Source organism: Aplysia californica, unplaced genomic scaffold (assembly GCF_000002075.1).
Source record: "Aplysia californica isolate F4 #8 unplaced genomic scaffold, AplCal3.0 scaffold00496, whole genome shotgun sequence".
Taxonomy (NCBI): domain Eukaryota; kingdom Metazoa; phylum Mollusca; class Gastropoda; order Aplysiida; family Aplysiidae; genus Aplysia; species Aplysia californica.
Window position 1 is genome coordinate 442,157 of NW_004797766.1, and position 17,222 is coordinate 459,378.

General features: G+C 39.6%; 2 protein-coding genes across 2 annotated transcripts in view; one reads left to right on the forward strand and one right to left on the reverse strand.

Annotated features, from left to right (window-relative positions):
- LOC101850982 overlaps positions 1 to 5,796 on the forward strand; it is a gene marked incomplete at its 5' end in the record, with an annotated part of 13,997 nt that extends 8,201 nt beyond the window's left edge. The window contains 1 exon segment of the mRNA XM_005105853.3: positions 2,249 to 5,796. Within this exon segment, the coding sequence (XP_005105910.1) occupies positions 2,249 to 2,435 (187 nt within the window). The 3' untranslated portion in view covers positions 2,436 to 5,796.
- A 3,247-nt stretch (positions 5,797 to 9,043) lies between these two features.
- Positions 9,044 to 17,222, reverse strand: part of LOC101853255 (protein FAM234A) — a gene marked incomplete at its 5' end in the record, with an annotated part of 14,766 nt that continues 6,587 nt past the window's right edge. The window contains 3 exon segments of the mRNA XM_005105863.2: positions 9,044 to 9,510; positions 10,606 to 10,785; positions 16,741 to 16,870. Of these exon segments, the coding sequence (XP_005105920.2) occupies positions 9,173 to 9,510; positions 10,606 to 10,785; positions 16,741 to 16,870 (648 nt within the window).

Below are 17,222 nucleotides of genomic sequence, written 5' to 3' on the forward strand. Positions count from 1 at the left end.
GTGTGTGTGTGTGTGTGTGTGTGTATGTTTGCGCGCACGCGCGCGCGTGTGTATGTGTAATCGGTGGAACAGGAAGAAAGTGTAGCACTTTCGTACTTGTGATAGGCCATCTCGCTCCAGCGCCTGCGGGCGACCAAACTAATGGCAGGCTGCCATTTCCTGGGAAGTGAAACTGCAGTGATGCACGTAGCATGGGAATAATGGCTTGCTGGAAAAAAGTCAAAGTAGGAATAGAGTCATTCTTTATGGGGTTTTTTTTGTTTCTTTGTTTGTTGTTGTTGGAGATTTTGTTGTTGTTGTTGTTGTTTTTGGGAGGGGTGTTTTTTGTCGATGGTTTGTAGGGGGTTGTTTCTTTGGGAGGGGAGGGGGATGGTTTGGGTTTTTGTTCGTTTATTTGTTTGTTGTGGGGTTTTCTTTTTTTATATATTTATTTGTTTGTTTCCCGGGGGGGGGGGCACTAGATTTTTAGAGGTATTTCTTTGTTTTTGTTTTTGTTTTTGTTTTTTGTTTTTGCTTTTGGGGGAGGCAACCGTCTTCCAGGAAACAAACAAAAGTATAGAATTGTTCTACATATATCACTACTTAGATTATTTCAGCTCAGGTAATCAACCCGGTCCACGTTACGTGTGTCTAGGCAGTTTCACGTTTCAAGGAACTGCCAGTCTAGTCCCCTCACAATGACGATCTGCCGTGTCATCAGCCAGCCGAGATGGCAGCGAACACTCTAGAATCAATTATTGTAATCAGTCTATCGCAGCGTCCAGGTTTCAGTCAACTAAAAAACCACAAAGTTCCTTATGAGTTTAACTCAGAGTCTTAACTATAGATTTTATTTTTTACTAGCTCCAAAAATTACAAGTTTAAGTCACTTACTTAACTGTAGGTTTTCTTTTTTCTAGATCCAAACATTAAAAGGTTAAGTCAGTGATTAAATATAAATAGTCCTTTTAATTGTGTCATTTTTTTTTTAATTCAAAGAACCAGTCATAGTTGGTGGTAAAGACAATTGGTTCAATATACCTAAAAGTCCATTAACAACACAAGTTCACGTATGCTTTACCTAAGCTGTGAACGAGGTTCAAAAGGCACCTAATGGGCTCTTGACTTTGATTGTCTCCGAAGACAATTGTTTCGTTTCATTCTGTTTTACTGGCAGCATCTTGCTTTGTTTATGTGTGTTTGTTTGATCTATGTCGTATGTTGGTGCCATTCATAGCATAATAGAGAAAATAAATACTTGTAGGTCTTTTCTGGGCGAAGCGTAACAATGGTTAGAGTAAAGATAATGAAAAAGGCAAGACAAACAGTAGAGACAATACAAATATTTAACTTAGCACACACCCATGTACTGACATCTGTGGTGTAGTAGTCAGGCACCTAATAATACGTGCCTGCAGTCTATTTAAAGAAGGGCCAACCCAGGCAGAGAGGGATACAACGCCCCACAAAGACGGAGATACTCAATCAAAACATTCCCCCTAGAAGAAATCAAACTCACGTCTTCGGCGTGCGACGATGAAGTGCCTGACCACATCACCACTGACGCCGGCCTACATCATATTTTGTTGTTCTGTATGTGTTTTTACGCCGCAATCGATACAATTTAGATCATTTAATTTTAGCAGGCGGACTTCTGACCTCGCCTGATAGAGCCAACCTGGGTTAAGACAGCCTCAAATTTCAGCAGAAATACCTAGATACTCGATAAAAATTACATCATCCCTTCGGGGAAATAGAACTCGGGTATTTGGCGTGCGACGATGAAGCGCCTGGCCGCTACACCACAGACTCCGGTCTCAAACCATCTTGATAAAGCACACATCTGACCAAATGGTAAAAACCAAGCTGGTAGACACTGTACTTCAATGCAACAACATCGGGCGTCAACTTCACACAATGACTCAATAATTGCAAAGATACCCGCCTGTTTTTGATAAGCCCCTGGTTTATTCCTCAGATTAACAATTACCTTTTTTCGTATCCTGTTCTTGCACAGGTATTATTATTTCATCGATTTTCTTCCACTGGTTTTTCAAGGTTTTTTAAAACCCGAAATAGATCCGAAAAGGACCAAATACGTAAAGGTTGCCTTTCATGAAACCAATTTGTTTCTCAGTAAGAGTTTTACGGCGCTCGCAACTGGATAAGGTCATACGAGCGCGTTGAAACCAATTGTGTTGAAAGAGGTGTAAAAAATGTAACTATAAGACGAAGTGAAACATTACATGTCCAAGTGTTGCGTCCTCAGACACAAGAAGGAGACCAAGGACAGCGAGCTGGTGAAGGACGACCAGCTCAAGGACCAGTACTACGACAACCCCATCGGAGGCTTCGGGGAGCAGAACAGCCGTTACCCTGACCCTTACCGCTACCCGCCTCTGCCTGGCTCAGGCAAGGGGCAGAGCTTTGACCCTTACACTAACCCTTATGCTTAAATCTACAGACGCCTTGATCGGGGAGAAGTTTGTTGTGTAGGTCCACACACTGATGGAGATATATATTTTACATTACATCAGACGTTTTGGTAAATTACATTTCCTCAAATGAAAAATCTCGTAAATGGTTACATTTTTAACATCCCTGTACGTGTATTTTATGCTTTTGGATTTTTTTTTCTTGTTGATATCTTGATATCTTGATTGTTTTAGTTTTTGTAAAACGACGTGAGAAAGGGGGGGGGGATAGTGGCGTGTGTTTCTTTTCTTTGAGTGTTCGACTGATAATGTTATTCTATTTCAATGGGCCGAAATAACGATTTTGTAATTAGCAGGCTAGACATGGGAGTTAATGAGCATTCGTTACAAACTTTAAGGATCTGAGTTGGGTGAGGTGGTGCGGAGAGGAAGGTCACGATCAAAATATACACTGTAACTGTTTTATAGTGTCTGTTTGCCTTTCTCAAAATATCACAAAAGCTAAACTTGAATTACGTGAATATAGAAGGTTGTTTTTTTGTTGTTGTTTTTTTTAATGACGAGTAAAAAATCTAATATTTCACTTTGAAGACAACGTTCAGCAACTTGAGGTTTTATTTTATGAAATGTCTCTAATGAGGTGACACATTATTCATCGAAATCATAAAAAACGAATCACCTGCAAAGACCGGGGGCGAACTATGAGCTCAACTGTTGGCCATGCTCATTGACTTGAAGTATAATGACTAGACCATGTAGGCTTATTGTCATGGCCGCCGCTCTTAGCTCTCGAATTTTTTTAACTTATTTGTTTAGCGTGGGCACTTCGAACGCCTAAAACACCATTTTCATTTTAGTCCAGTGTATGAGGCTCCTTTCTCTTAATTTGGCTCTAATTTAGTCAAATGATACGCTTCTTAGTGAACTGGATTTGTTTCCAAGTGCATGATCTAAAGATTATAATGTTATAATTCAAGTCAAAGGTATTACTTCTAGGCAGTGGTGCGGGAGACAATGGTTCGAAATCCCAACACGACATTTCTGAATATGTGTTGGTATAGAAACTTTCATGGATCTCAGAAGTCTTTGTTTCTATCGGAGAAAGACGTAACATCCCTGATGTCTCGATATTGTTGTGATAATTGTTGTTAAGGGACGATAGAGTGACGATGAAGTCGCTGACCTCAGAGCTTGTATGTTGTCGTTGATTTGATGTTCTATGTGTACTCTTATGAAGGTTTTTGATAAATACAAATTATCGATTTATGATAAGGGTCTAGATCTATTCATCTTACAAAAATTGTGCTATCATCGAGGGCATAGATGTGTTATATCATCCATCATCACAGCAGCGTAGGTTATCTTTGCTACTCATCGGGATTCCAGTAGCATGCATATTGCAAACATTGATGTCATTTATATTCACTGATCTTAAGATGGAATTGTAGAAGGATAATAGATCTCTATTTTATCGTTACTAGACTTTTTCTATTGATTTTTCATGACATCCTCTTGTAAGCAAAGCCCAAAGTATGGAGAATTGATTGTAGATGGCGCAAGCTGGCAGGTTACACGGAACCAATTAATCCTATTTAGCTTTTTACTTAAAATGCGCACCTGTTGTACGAACCACAAACTATTAGTAATAATCATTACTTCGCAAAATCCCCCGCTATGCTCTACACCTAGCCTCTGCCATCTCACACTGACTACTTTTCAAAACAGTTTGGCGACCAAGATTTGGGGATCTGTGGGCCTCAAGAATATTCCGGCGTCAAATACACCTTTCAGGTTAAACATAGAACAGTTGCAAAGACAACAGACAATTGCACGTAGAGCTTTCTGGCAATTTAGAAGTGACCTCTAGGCACATAGACACATCTAGAAAGTTACTGTCCTTCTTAGCAGTTCATTGTAAATGGCCCAGTTTGGTTTTTTTAATCGGCAAATCTATCTGCCACTTTAGAGTTCTGTACGCTGTTTCGGTCTCAACAGTTTAGTTCTGTGACCTCTGATCTGCTTATGGCGCATAAAGTTTTTGTCCCAATCCCAAACTATGCAGCTTGAGAGAGAAGCAGGAAAAAATATATATTCTCTAATGTTGATTGACTTGTGAATAACAAAAGAAAATGGAAATTGATTAAATGTACTCCCATTTTGTTTAAGCAAAGTGGGAATCAATTTTATTTCGTAGGCAATAATTATTTATGTTCTTTTTTTATTCTTCTTGCACTCGGCGAAAAGGTTCACTTGCGCAAATTACTCCGTCGTTCTATCTCGATACGCCACATTATGATGGTATCCACAGGCGCCACAATTCACAAAATATAAATTGTTTATTGCGTTGCCAAGGGACTATCGAACTTTCTTCACATAACTGGCATCCAACATTATAGGCGTGCTTTTGTAACGCGTTCTTAAAAACAATTTGATTCGCTGCTGCGGCGTTCTCTGTCCCAGATTTTGATTTTTTATCTTCTTAATCAAAATATTTTATCCTAAATTCGTTTTTCTATTTCGGGTTGGAGGAGGGGCGCACATGCGGGATTAGCGCATAGAGTTTCTTTTTTTTCTTTTTTTTTTTTTTAAACGCAGAATGTCAACATAACGCTAGACACCGGTATGAAAATTAGTGTTGGGCGGGTCTTTTGGTTGAGTTTTTTTAAGAGGGTGAGGGGAAGGGGGGGGGGGTGGATAACAGAACACGGTTGTGAGTTTGTTCTCAGTGCATTGACCCCTTATTCAGCATTTTCACTAGAAATGAATATTTTACTTCATAAACCAGATACAATTGGGCTTATCGATAGTTAAAACGGAACACTTCAACACTATTTAAGAAGACAGCCTTGGCTTTTCGAAAGGCCGAAGTATATTGTTACTAATACCATTCTTTCACTGGATCAATATTCCATCCCATACCTCAGTTTCTTTCTTGCCCTGCGTTCAACTACTGTCCTGTCCATTTCGATTGCTTTTGGTTATGGAAATGCTTCTCCTTATTTCACTTTTCTGTCCAAGTGCCTCGCCTCAAATGTGCTCTTCATCATCCTATATTATTATACTGTTGTTCTTACAAGCAAAAGAAATGGTACGCCGATATCTTACTGGACCATAGAGAGGGTGGCCCCATTTTTCTTGAATTTGTGTTGTTTGGGAGTTCTTTAACTTTAAGGCTGTCCGTCAACTTGGCTTGGTCCCATTGGAAAAGAGCGAAAGATTCAGATGTTTTAATCTCTTAGCCTACCCGACACAGCTGGCATGTGCTTTAAAGCCATACTGCACAAACAAGCAAAAGAGCCTCCGGTGCCATGTTTTTGTTCTGAAAAATTGGTCGCTTTTAAGCACAAGGGGGCTATCCCGAGAAATGCTGTTTTCATAAAAATCGAAGGTAAAGTTTTTGCCCCTTGCTCAGTTTCTTTAAAAGACAGGGAGGGTTTTCTCAATAACCAAACAAATATACACCCCAATGAAACCAAACTTCTCCTATAGGTAGGACAATGCCTACTTTTGGTGTAGGTCAAAAAAAATGTGGGTTAGCCCGCTTGTCCTTAAAAGCCATCAATTGTCTCTAACTCTAAGGAAGGCTCTCCTCACCAGCGTCAGTTATGCAATGGTTAGGCCCCCAGCCGTTGTGTGCAGCAGCTGGGTCCGATTCCCAAGCTGGCTATGTCTACTTTATCAAGTACGATTTTCTGTTTTAATCTTTGATTCTGAAATACACTTCGTGAGGTATTGCCTGGTTGAGCAGGATCGAAGTAGCCCGCCTCCTTAAAAATTGAAATTATGCCAATAGGGGTGTTAACTATTAAATAGTTTAAAAGTATAAAATTTTTATAATCAATCCAGCCTTTTCTTTTCCACCATTTCTCCTAGCATCGCTTCCTTAGCGAGAATAGTCTGAACTGAAGAAATGAAAAGAGTCAAGTCATAGTTTATATCCACGATGCTACTGGTGATTCTGTGGTGAGGAACATCGTAACACTGTCAAACAATTTAACACAATTTGACTGATCATAACAGGCATGTAGTTTCGTGTTTTAGTGATTAGTCTGTGTCACCCGTTTAAGGCACTCAAAGAAGGAGTATATTTTCCTACAATGTATAACTTGGTACAAAGCCTTTTACTGCGCCTTTCTCTGCCTTGTATCTATTTTTTTCTGCAGAAGGGGAAAAAAACCACGATGGCTAGTTAGAAATGAAAGGCTCAGAGGGAAAAGTAGGACCTACCAGGGTTGTGTATTCCTCCTGTAGAGTTTCAGGATTGTATACTCTATAATTTAAAATCTCTCATGTTTAAGAAAATGTCTACTTTGAACCAGTTACAAGCATTTATTAAGACAAGACGCTGATTTAGTGAAACACAATTCATTTTGACAATGTAATAACTGTCAGTACTCTCTTACAGATCGAAGATTGGGCGCTATCACTTCTAAAAATAAATGTCTTTTACCTCATTAAGGACGAAGTGGGCACATGTGTCCGATAAGCAGCTAAAAAGGCAATGTTTCGACGCCTTTCGAAGTATCATACACAAATCAGAAACTCAAATTGGCATAGACCTAAATACATTAATGTATGTTGTTGCCTGTCGTTTTACGTTCTTGATAAAAGAAATGGAATCGAAAAATTTGAGCAGATAAGGAAGCTGTTCATCTTTTTTTATTTTCAAAGTGCCCCAAAATAGCGTGTCTTTAAACATTGTTAAGTGATGGCCAGACTGCGGGTCGTCAATGAGTTAATAAAAGCATCATCCTCAACAACAACAACAACGCCAAGTATTTGTGACTTGCGGGGGTCTATTAAAGGCGCTCTATTATTATTTCTTGGTCTGACTAACCCCACTAAACGGTTCATACACGATTGTGAGAGCTGGAGAATTTTGATTTTCCTCTGAAATTGATGAGTAATTCTCCTTATATTACAATTTACAATAAAGTGGTGCCCGTCCTAGAACATTTTCTCTTGTTGTACTGTCTTCTTCTTTCCAATGTCGTGAGTGTTTGTGAATTTTGAGTGTCACATACCAATTGCATGTTTGTGTATTCTGCATTATGTTGTTTCTCGCCCCTTTTAACACTATAAGGTCATTTAAGAGGTGATACCTCCGAATTTAACGCCCATCTCCAATTGGGGGGGGGGGGGGGGGCAAACGTGTGGAGAGCCTCAGAGACTCCCCAAAACTACAGTTGGAGATTTGAACCAGGACCATTGCTGACAATGACATGTCGACGATGTTTCCATTGACAATGGCATTGTCGTTTGATCCTCTAGAACTATGTTCAATTTAAAAAAAAGTTTTATCAAATGCACACAGCACTGCTCATCAGATTTTCCCTAAAAACTAGTCGTGGGGTTCCAGAAATATAGAAATTCCATTCTCCAAATTACGTCGTTGTACGATATTCCTTCAGAGTCAGGGTAAAGACTGATTGATGAACGCCCCACGTACACAAACACGATCATTGAGGGGGCTGACATGGACACAGTGTCCCAACAGAAGGACCAATAGAGACTCGATAAAAAATATCCCCACAAGGGAATCAAACTCGGGTCTTCTGCATGCAACAGCAAAGCGCCTACCGCTATATCACAGACACCCGCTTTAATGGTAAGTAGAACATACGGCACATCTGCAAGCGTTTGAAACATGCTGTATAAGCCCCTGAGTAGCAACTCCCAAATTAGTGGAACGAAAATTTGGAGAAAAACACTTACAGCGCCCAGCTAAATAATTAAATGAACACAGTTCCCGTTCATTGCTGAATGCTTTTCGTCGTTACAATCTACTTGGCGGTCAAGGTTCAAGCCGGACAATTTGTGTCACGACGCGGTGGAATCAGGCACTCGTCAATTTTTGGGCATACGGGGTTATTGGTATCATCTTAAGGCCTGTTCATATGTCTTGCTTTCGCTGAAAAAAATATCCATTTATCTTGGGTACAAGTCGAGATATTGGTGATAGAAGGAGGTGGAGTCACCTGGTTTCAGGGGAAAAATTAGCAAGAAAATGGACGCCAAAGTTTAGTTATTTCCTTAGCTTAAGAGTTCGTGGAAACTGAAATTTTACTTTTTTTTGTGCCTTTAATCGACATTTTTCAGTAAAATTCACACATGTTCTTTAATGGGCATGAAAGGTGTTGAGCGAAAAAACAACAATTCGATAAAAATTCACAAATTTGCTGGAAAATTCCAGTTTCTTCACTTTGATTATTTTAACGAGCGCCTGATTTCACCACGCTGCCTCACATTTGAATGGGTCTTAAAAGAAGTTGTTTGTAATCGCTTACGCCATTCGACTTTTATGATAATGAATATATATTTACTCATATTTAACCTTGTGCAAATTCAGAAGCCCCCCCCCCTCCCCCTCCCTGGGCCACAAAATTAAAGACTTGTGAACACGTAAGAGTGCGCGCTACAGCCACGTACCTTTAGCGGAAACCCCTGGCACCACGATTGTTCCCCACTCCGTAATTACACTACCTACCCCAGAACTCAACAAAGCAAAACAAAACGTTGAGTAAATAAAAAGACTGGTTAATTAATAAACTTCTTTGATGAAGAAAAATATGAATAAATCATCATATATCTACCCAAAAAGTAAATATAAAAATACATCCACGAAAATAGAAGAAATTCATTTTAGTTTTAATTTTTAAAAAACATCCAATCAGAGATGAGATAACAAAAATAGATTGTTGTCAGGATTCATGACACTCATTGGCTTTTACGTATTTTAATGTACAATAGCGAGCATATCACTTCCGGCCTCTCCCCTCGACAGACGCCGGATCGAAGACACTGTCGCCCAATGTGCCCATGTACCCGCCCCAAATCTGCTCGTTGGCGGGGCGAAACCGTAGTGACGTCATCGGCTCAGCTCCCTTGGAGGACTGGAACTTGAGTCTGTCGTGTACAGTGACGTTGATGGGCGTGGCTTGATGCTGAGACAGGAGGTCGTCGAGACTGAACTTGTAGAGGTCTGTCTCGAACTTCATCTTGACGAAGTAGGCGTGGCTGTCTCGGATCACGCCTACCGACACCACGTTCACGATCACGTCCAGGCGGCCGTCACCGTCAACGTCACCGATAGCACCTGGAGAGTTTACACATTCAATTACACAACACAAAGTCCTTATTTTATTGCAGTAATATCTCAAATATGACGTCCATTTCCGACGATATCGAACGAATTGGGAGAAAGGAAAGCGAGGAAACCTAGACAGAGTTTAAGCTTACTCTTTTGAGGACTGGAACATGGTCGCAGTACTGCATCTGGTGCTATGCTGAATTGCCCCAATGAGATAACCGGTTGGGGGGGGGGGCTTCAGGGTGTTTTTTCAGGGGGGTGTTTGTTTGTTTTGTTTATTTGTTCGTCTGTTTGTTTGTGCGTTTGTTTCTTTGTTTAGTGGTTGGTATTGTGTGAGGTTGGCCACTAAAATCCCTCTTAGCATTGTAAGCATTATTTGAAATATGGGACCTGCGCTAAAACAGAGTACATATTCGACAAGAAAGTGTTACGTAGCTCGATAGCTTTGAAAACTCCCCAAAAAATCCAAATTCCAGAACTGCCTTTGAGTATTTGAATTAAGATCTTAGACACCATTACCCGGCATTCTATCAACTGTGTCTACAGTGTGTAAAGCTGACATCTGCTGTTAGTCTGGGTTCTTTATTTATTGTATGTGTGTTACGTCTCTTTTGGCGAAACTTTCTTTGTTTGGGATGCAGATTGCTTCGAGCTCAGAACAACGTGTTGAACATTAATGATGATGATGATGATGATGATGATGATGATGATGATGATGATGATGATGATGAGGAGGAGGAGGAGGAGGAGGAGGATTTTTTGTTATTAATATGTTCCTGATTGCTGATTAAGCCGTTCGACGAAACGTTGAAAGCATTAATATAAATATATTTTGGAAATCCTAGATCTACTAAATCAACTTTTTTTGGTTCTCTGTTTACAATGATGATGATGATATTTGGTGGGTGCTGTGATGTGGTTTGCTCCTTCTTTCCTATCAAATATCTGTCGTCCTGATCACAGAAAGTAGAGACCTCTGACGATGATGATGATGATGATGATGATGATGATGATGATGATGATGAAGATGATGATGATGATGATGATGATGATGATGATGATGATGATGATGATGATGACAATAACAACTCGTCCTCTTACCCGTCGTCCTCTCATCCGGCTGTTTGAGTATGCAGTACGGTAGGAGGTCGTCTCGCTTTTGCACTGACCGCTCCTGCCTCTTGCCCCTGGACCAGGGCACCTCGTTCTCCGTCATGGTGTAGTTCACGCCGTAGTGGGCCATCACCTCCTCCACACGCTGCTTGTCCCGGGCTGTCAGCTCTGGTGGTGTGTGTGGGGGGGGGGCGGAGGGGTGTTGTGGGGGTAAGGATGGGGAAAGGAATGATAATGGCAATGATGGCGGCAATAATAATAATAATAATAATAATAATAATAATAATAATAATAATAATATTAATAGTAGCAATAGTAATAATAACAATAATAATAATAACAATAATAATAATAATAACAGTAATAATAATAATAATAATAATAATAATAATAATATTAATAATAATAATAATAATAATAATAATAATAATAATAATAATAATAATAATAACAGTAATAATAGTAATAAAATGATGATGATAAAAATAATAGTAATGATGATAACGATAAAGATAATAATAATGAGCGAGAGTTTGTACGATACAAATGCTTCTTCTTCTCATTATCATTATCTTTATCGTTATCATCATTATTATTGTTATTATTATCTATGTGCTTTACAATCAATATAAATATAGTAGGGTAAGCTACGAAACAGTAAAGCAAAGTAAGAAATATTGGGAAGAGATAGTAGGGAAAGGTAAGAAACAGCAAGGTAAGGCGAGATATGATGGGAAGAAATATACTGAGTTGCAAAAGTTCTGTCACACCCATTATATTACGATAACTTTCGGCACAGTATAAGAATTGCAGTAAAAATTGAAAGTACAATTTGTGTGACTTATGAGACTCATTGTGCAAGAGCAGACGAAAGAAATCATAAACCGGAAGCAGTGCGTGGACAAAGTGTTGGTATTGATTTCTCTAGGTCTACGTTGAAATCAACGCTTTCTTCACACAATATTTGCTTTGAATCACGTGGACAATGTGTAAACACACCTTACACACTGTAAAATTCCGCACTTTTTAACGGTTGGGTTCTTTTTACATGTTTTTCAAAATATAACAACTGGCAAATTCAGAAAATAAAGGGGCTGTGTGTATGATAAATTCTTTAATTACGCTTTCTGCTCTTGCAAGACACGTAAACGTGTATAGAAGGACCATATAACGCTTGAACAAACGTTTTAACACCACTAGAATTGTCCGAGACAAGCCTAGACGTGGCCAACCAAGCGCGACAACTCGACACCTGAATTGGGTTATTGTTAACACCCATGTACGAAACCCGTTCCAACTAAGTGCAGAGACTGCCAGGTACATCGGACTATCTTAAAACACCATTGCTAGACATTTATAAGATCGTGGATTTCGTGATTATCGCCCTTTGTGTGGAGCCATTCTTATCCTGTTCCATAGAAGAAATCGCCAAATTTTGGCACAACAACATTGGCGATGAAACTAAAGACGTTGATAAAGTGTTCTTTTAAGCAATGGTTAAGGTTGCGTTTATGGAAGAGAAAAGGTGTTTAAAATAAGAGGATAGAGATTTCCCTAATCCAACGTCCCCCAAGAGGCCCGGATCTGTGGCTGAAATGTGATGGTATAGGGTGAAATCTCTCATCTTTATCGTACACATTTGGCTACTTTTCAAAGCAACCTCAAAGGACGACGGTATTGTGACGAAATTCTTCGTCACGGTGACTGCCCTTCATGGCACAGATTGTGGAATCTGCTAACAAGACAACGCCCGATCACAAATGGCTACGATCAGTGAAAACTCCTTCCAAACTTATCAAATCGTTGTTCTGAACTGGCCTGCGAAATCAACAAGCCTTAACCTAACAGAACATCTGTAAGATGACCTTGACTGGATGATTAGAAACAGGCCGCACTCCGTATAAACTCGTCAGGAGCTGAAGACTGCACTTCACAAAGAATGGCAGGGGATTCTTAAACAACCATAAGGACATTAATTCAGTCAACGAACAGATGTTTGGTATTGGTAATTCAAACTGGAAGAGGCCACACGCCATATTGAGCAAACTTTGATTTGGAGAATAAAATTATTTCCCTAGAATAAAGAAAAACATTTGTAAATTCTTTTCATGTCATGTTGGCAGAAAATGAATAAAGATTTCGTGTACCAAATTTGTCTTAGTTATGTTGAATAGTGTAAAGTAAGAGACAGAAAAAAACATGTAAGAAACTGAGGGAAGAGACCTTGTCTGAGGTAAGTGAAAAGGCGATCGGTTTTGGCAGCTGGTCTATTTATAGTGTGCACTGAAGCCACAAGAAACCCAACCGAAGAAACCGATCCTCCAATGGGCACCGTCTATATAAAAAAAATAGTGAGGACTTCGAGCAAACTCTGAGCATGTTTTTAACATTTCAAAGACTACACCCGTGGCGCCGTAAGATCATCGAACTAGACGAAATTTTATTCAAAACCTCTTCGGTTACCTTCAGTAAATGTCCCTTCAACAATGCCCACCCGATGAGACGCTGAGAGAGTAGGGAGGCGTAGCAATCAGAGCTCGGGGAGATGGGGAGAAAGCTGGGTGTGGGGAGCGGGGAGTGGGAGGGAGAGAGAGAGAGAGAGAGAGAGAGAGAGAGAGAGAGAGAGAGAGAGAGAGAGAGAGAGAGAGAGAGAGAGAAAGAGAGAGAGACAGACAGACAGACAGACAGAGAGAGAGAGACAAAGAGAGAGAGAGAGAGAGAGAATAGGTCTACTGCACCAACACCAGACTCGGTGGTGTAAGGGTAAGTTTTATCGCCACGAACTCAGTAGAGTTTAAATCGATTCTCGGTAGGGAAAGTATTGTATCAAGTATCTCTGTCTGTGGCGATGGAATTAAGATTTTAACCTTTTGAAATCCTCTTTTAATTGCATCCTTAATTTCGCTTGAGTTCTTCAAAAATAATTCTATTTTCACAAGGTTCATACGTACCAGCAAGTAACATATGTTAGGATATTGTTATTATAAATTATATATGTACATATATAATATATATATATATATATATATATATATATATATATATATAATATATATATATTATATATATATATATATATATATATATATATATATATATATATATATATATATATATATATATATATATATTATAATAATAATAAGAGCATTTGTATCCCGCCTTTCCCCACAGCATGGGCCCAAGGCGTACATAGGAGATTAAAAACGCATTCATACTAACACTATACAAATTCATCATGTGCGCACTTTTTGACAGCAACATTCTTTCAGACAATAAAAAATGCTCATACAAAAAGGCAAAGGTAATGTCCATTAATTAAAATATGTCTTAAATAGACGTGTTTTGAGTCCCATTTTGAAGGTATCAAGTTTTATTTCGCTCCTCAAATCATGAGGGAGAGTGTTCCAAACTGTTGGCCCAGAAAAAGAAAAAGCTCTCTCACCATATTTCTTCAGTGACACACGAGGTGTTGAAATTAGTCTAGAGCCATTGGACCTTAGTTCACGTGATGGTGTGTATGGTACAATGAGTTCTTGAATGTATGTGGGAGACTGGTTAGTTTGACCTTTGAAGTATAATAGCGCTAACTTATATTAAAATTCTCGCTTTCAGCGGAATCCAATGGAGCTCTTTAAGTAGGGGAGTCACATGTTAGCGTTTTGATTGCTTTAATACTAGCCTGGCAGCAATGTTTTGAATGCGTTGGAGTTTTGCGATGTTTTCTTCGGGTAGACCAGCGAACAGTGAATTCCAATAATCAATGCGTGACAAAATGAAGGCAAACACTTGTTTTTTGGTGGCATCAGTGCTAAGAAATTTCCTTATGTGAGCAATTCTTCTCATTTCTAAGTATGAAATTTTACATAGATGGTTAAGTTGAGTCTCCATGGACAAGTCTTTGTCTAAGTATACTCCTAGATTTTTTGCTTTGTTTGAAAAAAGCGACAGTACCTTTGCCAATGGTGAGACATTCTACATCAAGAGCATTTATCTTTGAGCTGGTTGAGCATGGCATGATTTCTGTTTTGTCATCATTTAATTTCAATTATTTATTTTCAGTCATCCTATAATTTATACAGATGGTTCAGTGAAAAGAGATAGCCAGAAAAGTGGATGGGGATTTGTTGCATTCGCCAACAATAAAATCATACACAGTGCATCTGGAGCCTGCAGCAGGACTACATCAAGTATGCGAATGGAAATTGAAGCCATCACGAAAACACTTGATTGGATGACCCAAGATTGCCCCCACACAACCCATGCTGTTCTTATCACTGATTCCATGTGTACCCTCAGAAGGATCGAAAAAGGTTTCCTGAGAACGGAATGGATTCAGGCTATCGAACCAACGCCTATACGATCGCTCACATGGATTTTCTGCCCTGGCCATGCAGGTGTTAGGGGAAATGAAAAAGCCGACAGATTGGCTGGTGAGGCCACCTTAGTTGACAATACGGTTCAACCAGATAGGGTCGAGATCCTGAAATGTCTTTCTCGCCAACTGATTGAGGAGGAGGATAGGGAGGCAGAGGCCAGTACTGCCGTGGAGAGGATGATGCTTTTGGGAATAAAAAAAGGAAGCGGAAAATCTGGCATCCTTGCAGGAAAGAACAGAAGAACGTTCAACCAGATGTGCACTGGCACAATCAGTAGAGGGACCCTCGGCAACATTTTGGAGAGAGCAACGGAGCATCAATGGACATGTCCGGAGTGCAGGGATGTTGCTTCCTGAAACAAGAACAAGAAGTCATCCATGCTTTTACATATTCAAAACATTCTGAGGTGTCTTTTAACAGAGATTGAATTTTGTTGGGTTTTGCAGACTTATAAAGTTGTGTGTCATCTGCGTACATATGGTAGGGCATGGAATGGTGTCTGATGGTACGACCAAGGGGTAAGGTGTACATAGTGCACAGCACAGGTCCTAGTACTGACCCCTGGGGCACACCAAATTCCAGCAATTGATGGCAGGATTGATCTATCACTCAGGTAAGATCGAAACCATTCAAGTACGGTGCCAGATATTCCGAACATGTCCGACAAACGACTAAACGTGATGTTGCGGTCTAAAGTATCAAATGCTGAAGACAGGTCTAAAAGTGAGAGAATGGCTATCAAACCCTCATCTGCAGCATTGAGTAGATCAGAGACAATTCTGAGCAAAGCAGTCTCAGTACTATGATTTTCTGTGTATGCCGATTGAAATGGCTCAAACAAGTTATTCTTTGTGAGGTGATCTTTAAGTTGTGCACGAACAACTTTTTCCAAAACTTTGGAAAGAAAAGGTAAGTTTGATACTGGACGGTAGTTCTTTAGGTCATTAGGGTCAAGGCCTGGCTTTTTAATCAGAGGTGAGATAGATGCTGTTTTGAAGCATCGTGGAACTGTACCCTCGCTTAATGATGTGTTTACAATTGAAGTTATAACATTAATAACATCGTCAATATGACTGTGCAATAAGTCAGTTGGCATTGGGTTTAAATGACAGGAATTTGGTGGGCATGCCATGACAGTGTCTTTCACAATTCACGACTAACTGACTTGAACGTTTCAAGAGGTTCACCATTAAATGGTTCAGACATTGGAATGTTACTTGTCTTGTTCTCTGAGTCTAATCCTTGCCGAATTTGGACAACCTTGTTATGGAAGTAAGTACAGAATTTGTCTGGCAGTGTTTCCATTGGAACATTGTTTGGCAAGATTTTTGTTTTGGCTTGTCCACTGAGTTCTTTTGATATCTTAAATAAAGCTTTTGAGGATGGACATTCAACAATTTTTGCAGAATAGTACTTTTTGCTATCGGTATTAGCACAAGATTTCACTTTATGGTTAAGCTGTTTGAACATTTGCTTGTGAACTGTCAATTTGGATTTCCTCCATCTTCTCTCAGCACGTCTTCGTTCCTGTTTGAGCAGTTTGAACTCCAAAGAGAGCCAAGGTGCAGACTGGCGGCTGGTGACAACATATACGTGTGTGTGTATTTGTGTTTTTGTGTAATTATATTATCATATTATTATATTTATTGATTACATACATTATATAAATAGCATCATGTTCATTTGACTGACTGTTCTTTATGCTTATTATCTCCAGAGACATTATGCAGGGTCCAGTACTCACTATAATAAAACTTTTCCGATCCCTTCTGCCAGAGCTTGAGCGGTCTGTCCAGTGAGGTCCGGTCAACAGCGAACATCTCCGTCAGGTACACCGTTTGGTCAGACTCACACTCCACGTAACTATTGTCGGACTGGGGCCGGGTTGTCGTAGGGGGGGGGGCGAAACAACAACATCACAGTTCCGAGTGTTTAGATTGAATTTGCTATTACTGAAGTAGGTTCAACTACACTAGATACCTAGCTGTATCGATCTCCTGTCCAAGGCAATCAGCTGTACACAAGACAGCTTTCCCACTTCCTCCTTTGTGTTTTATAATAATAATAACAATAATAATAATACTAATAATAACACCAATAATATAACTAATACTACTACTAATACTAATAATACTACTAACAATACTAATGATAACAACAACAACACCAACACAGGGCATTTTCTTTAAAACGAGAGGCTCTTATTATGTCCCGCAGTGACCAGTC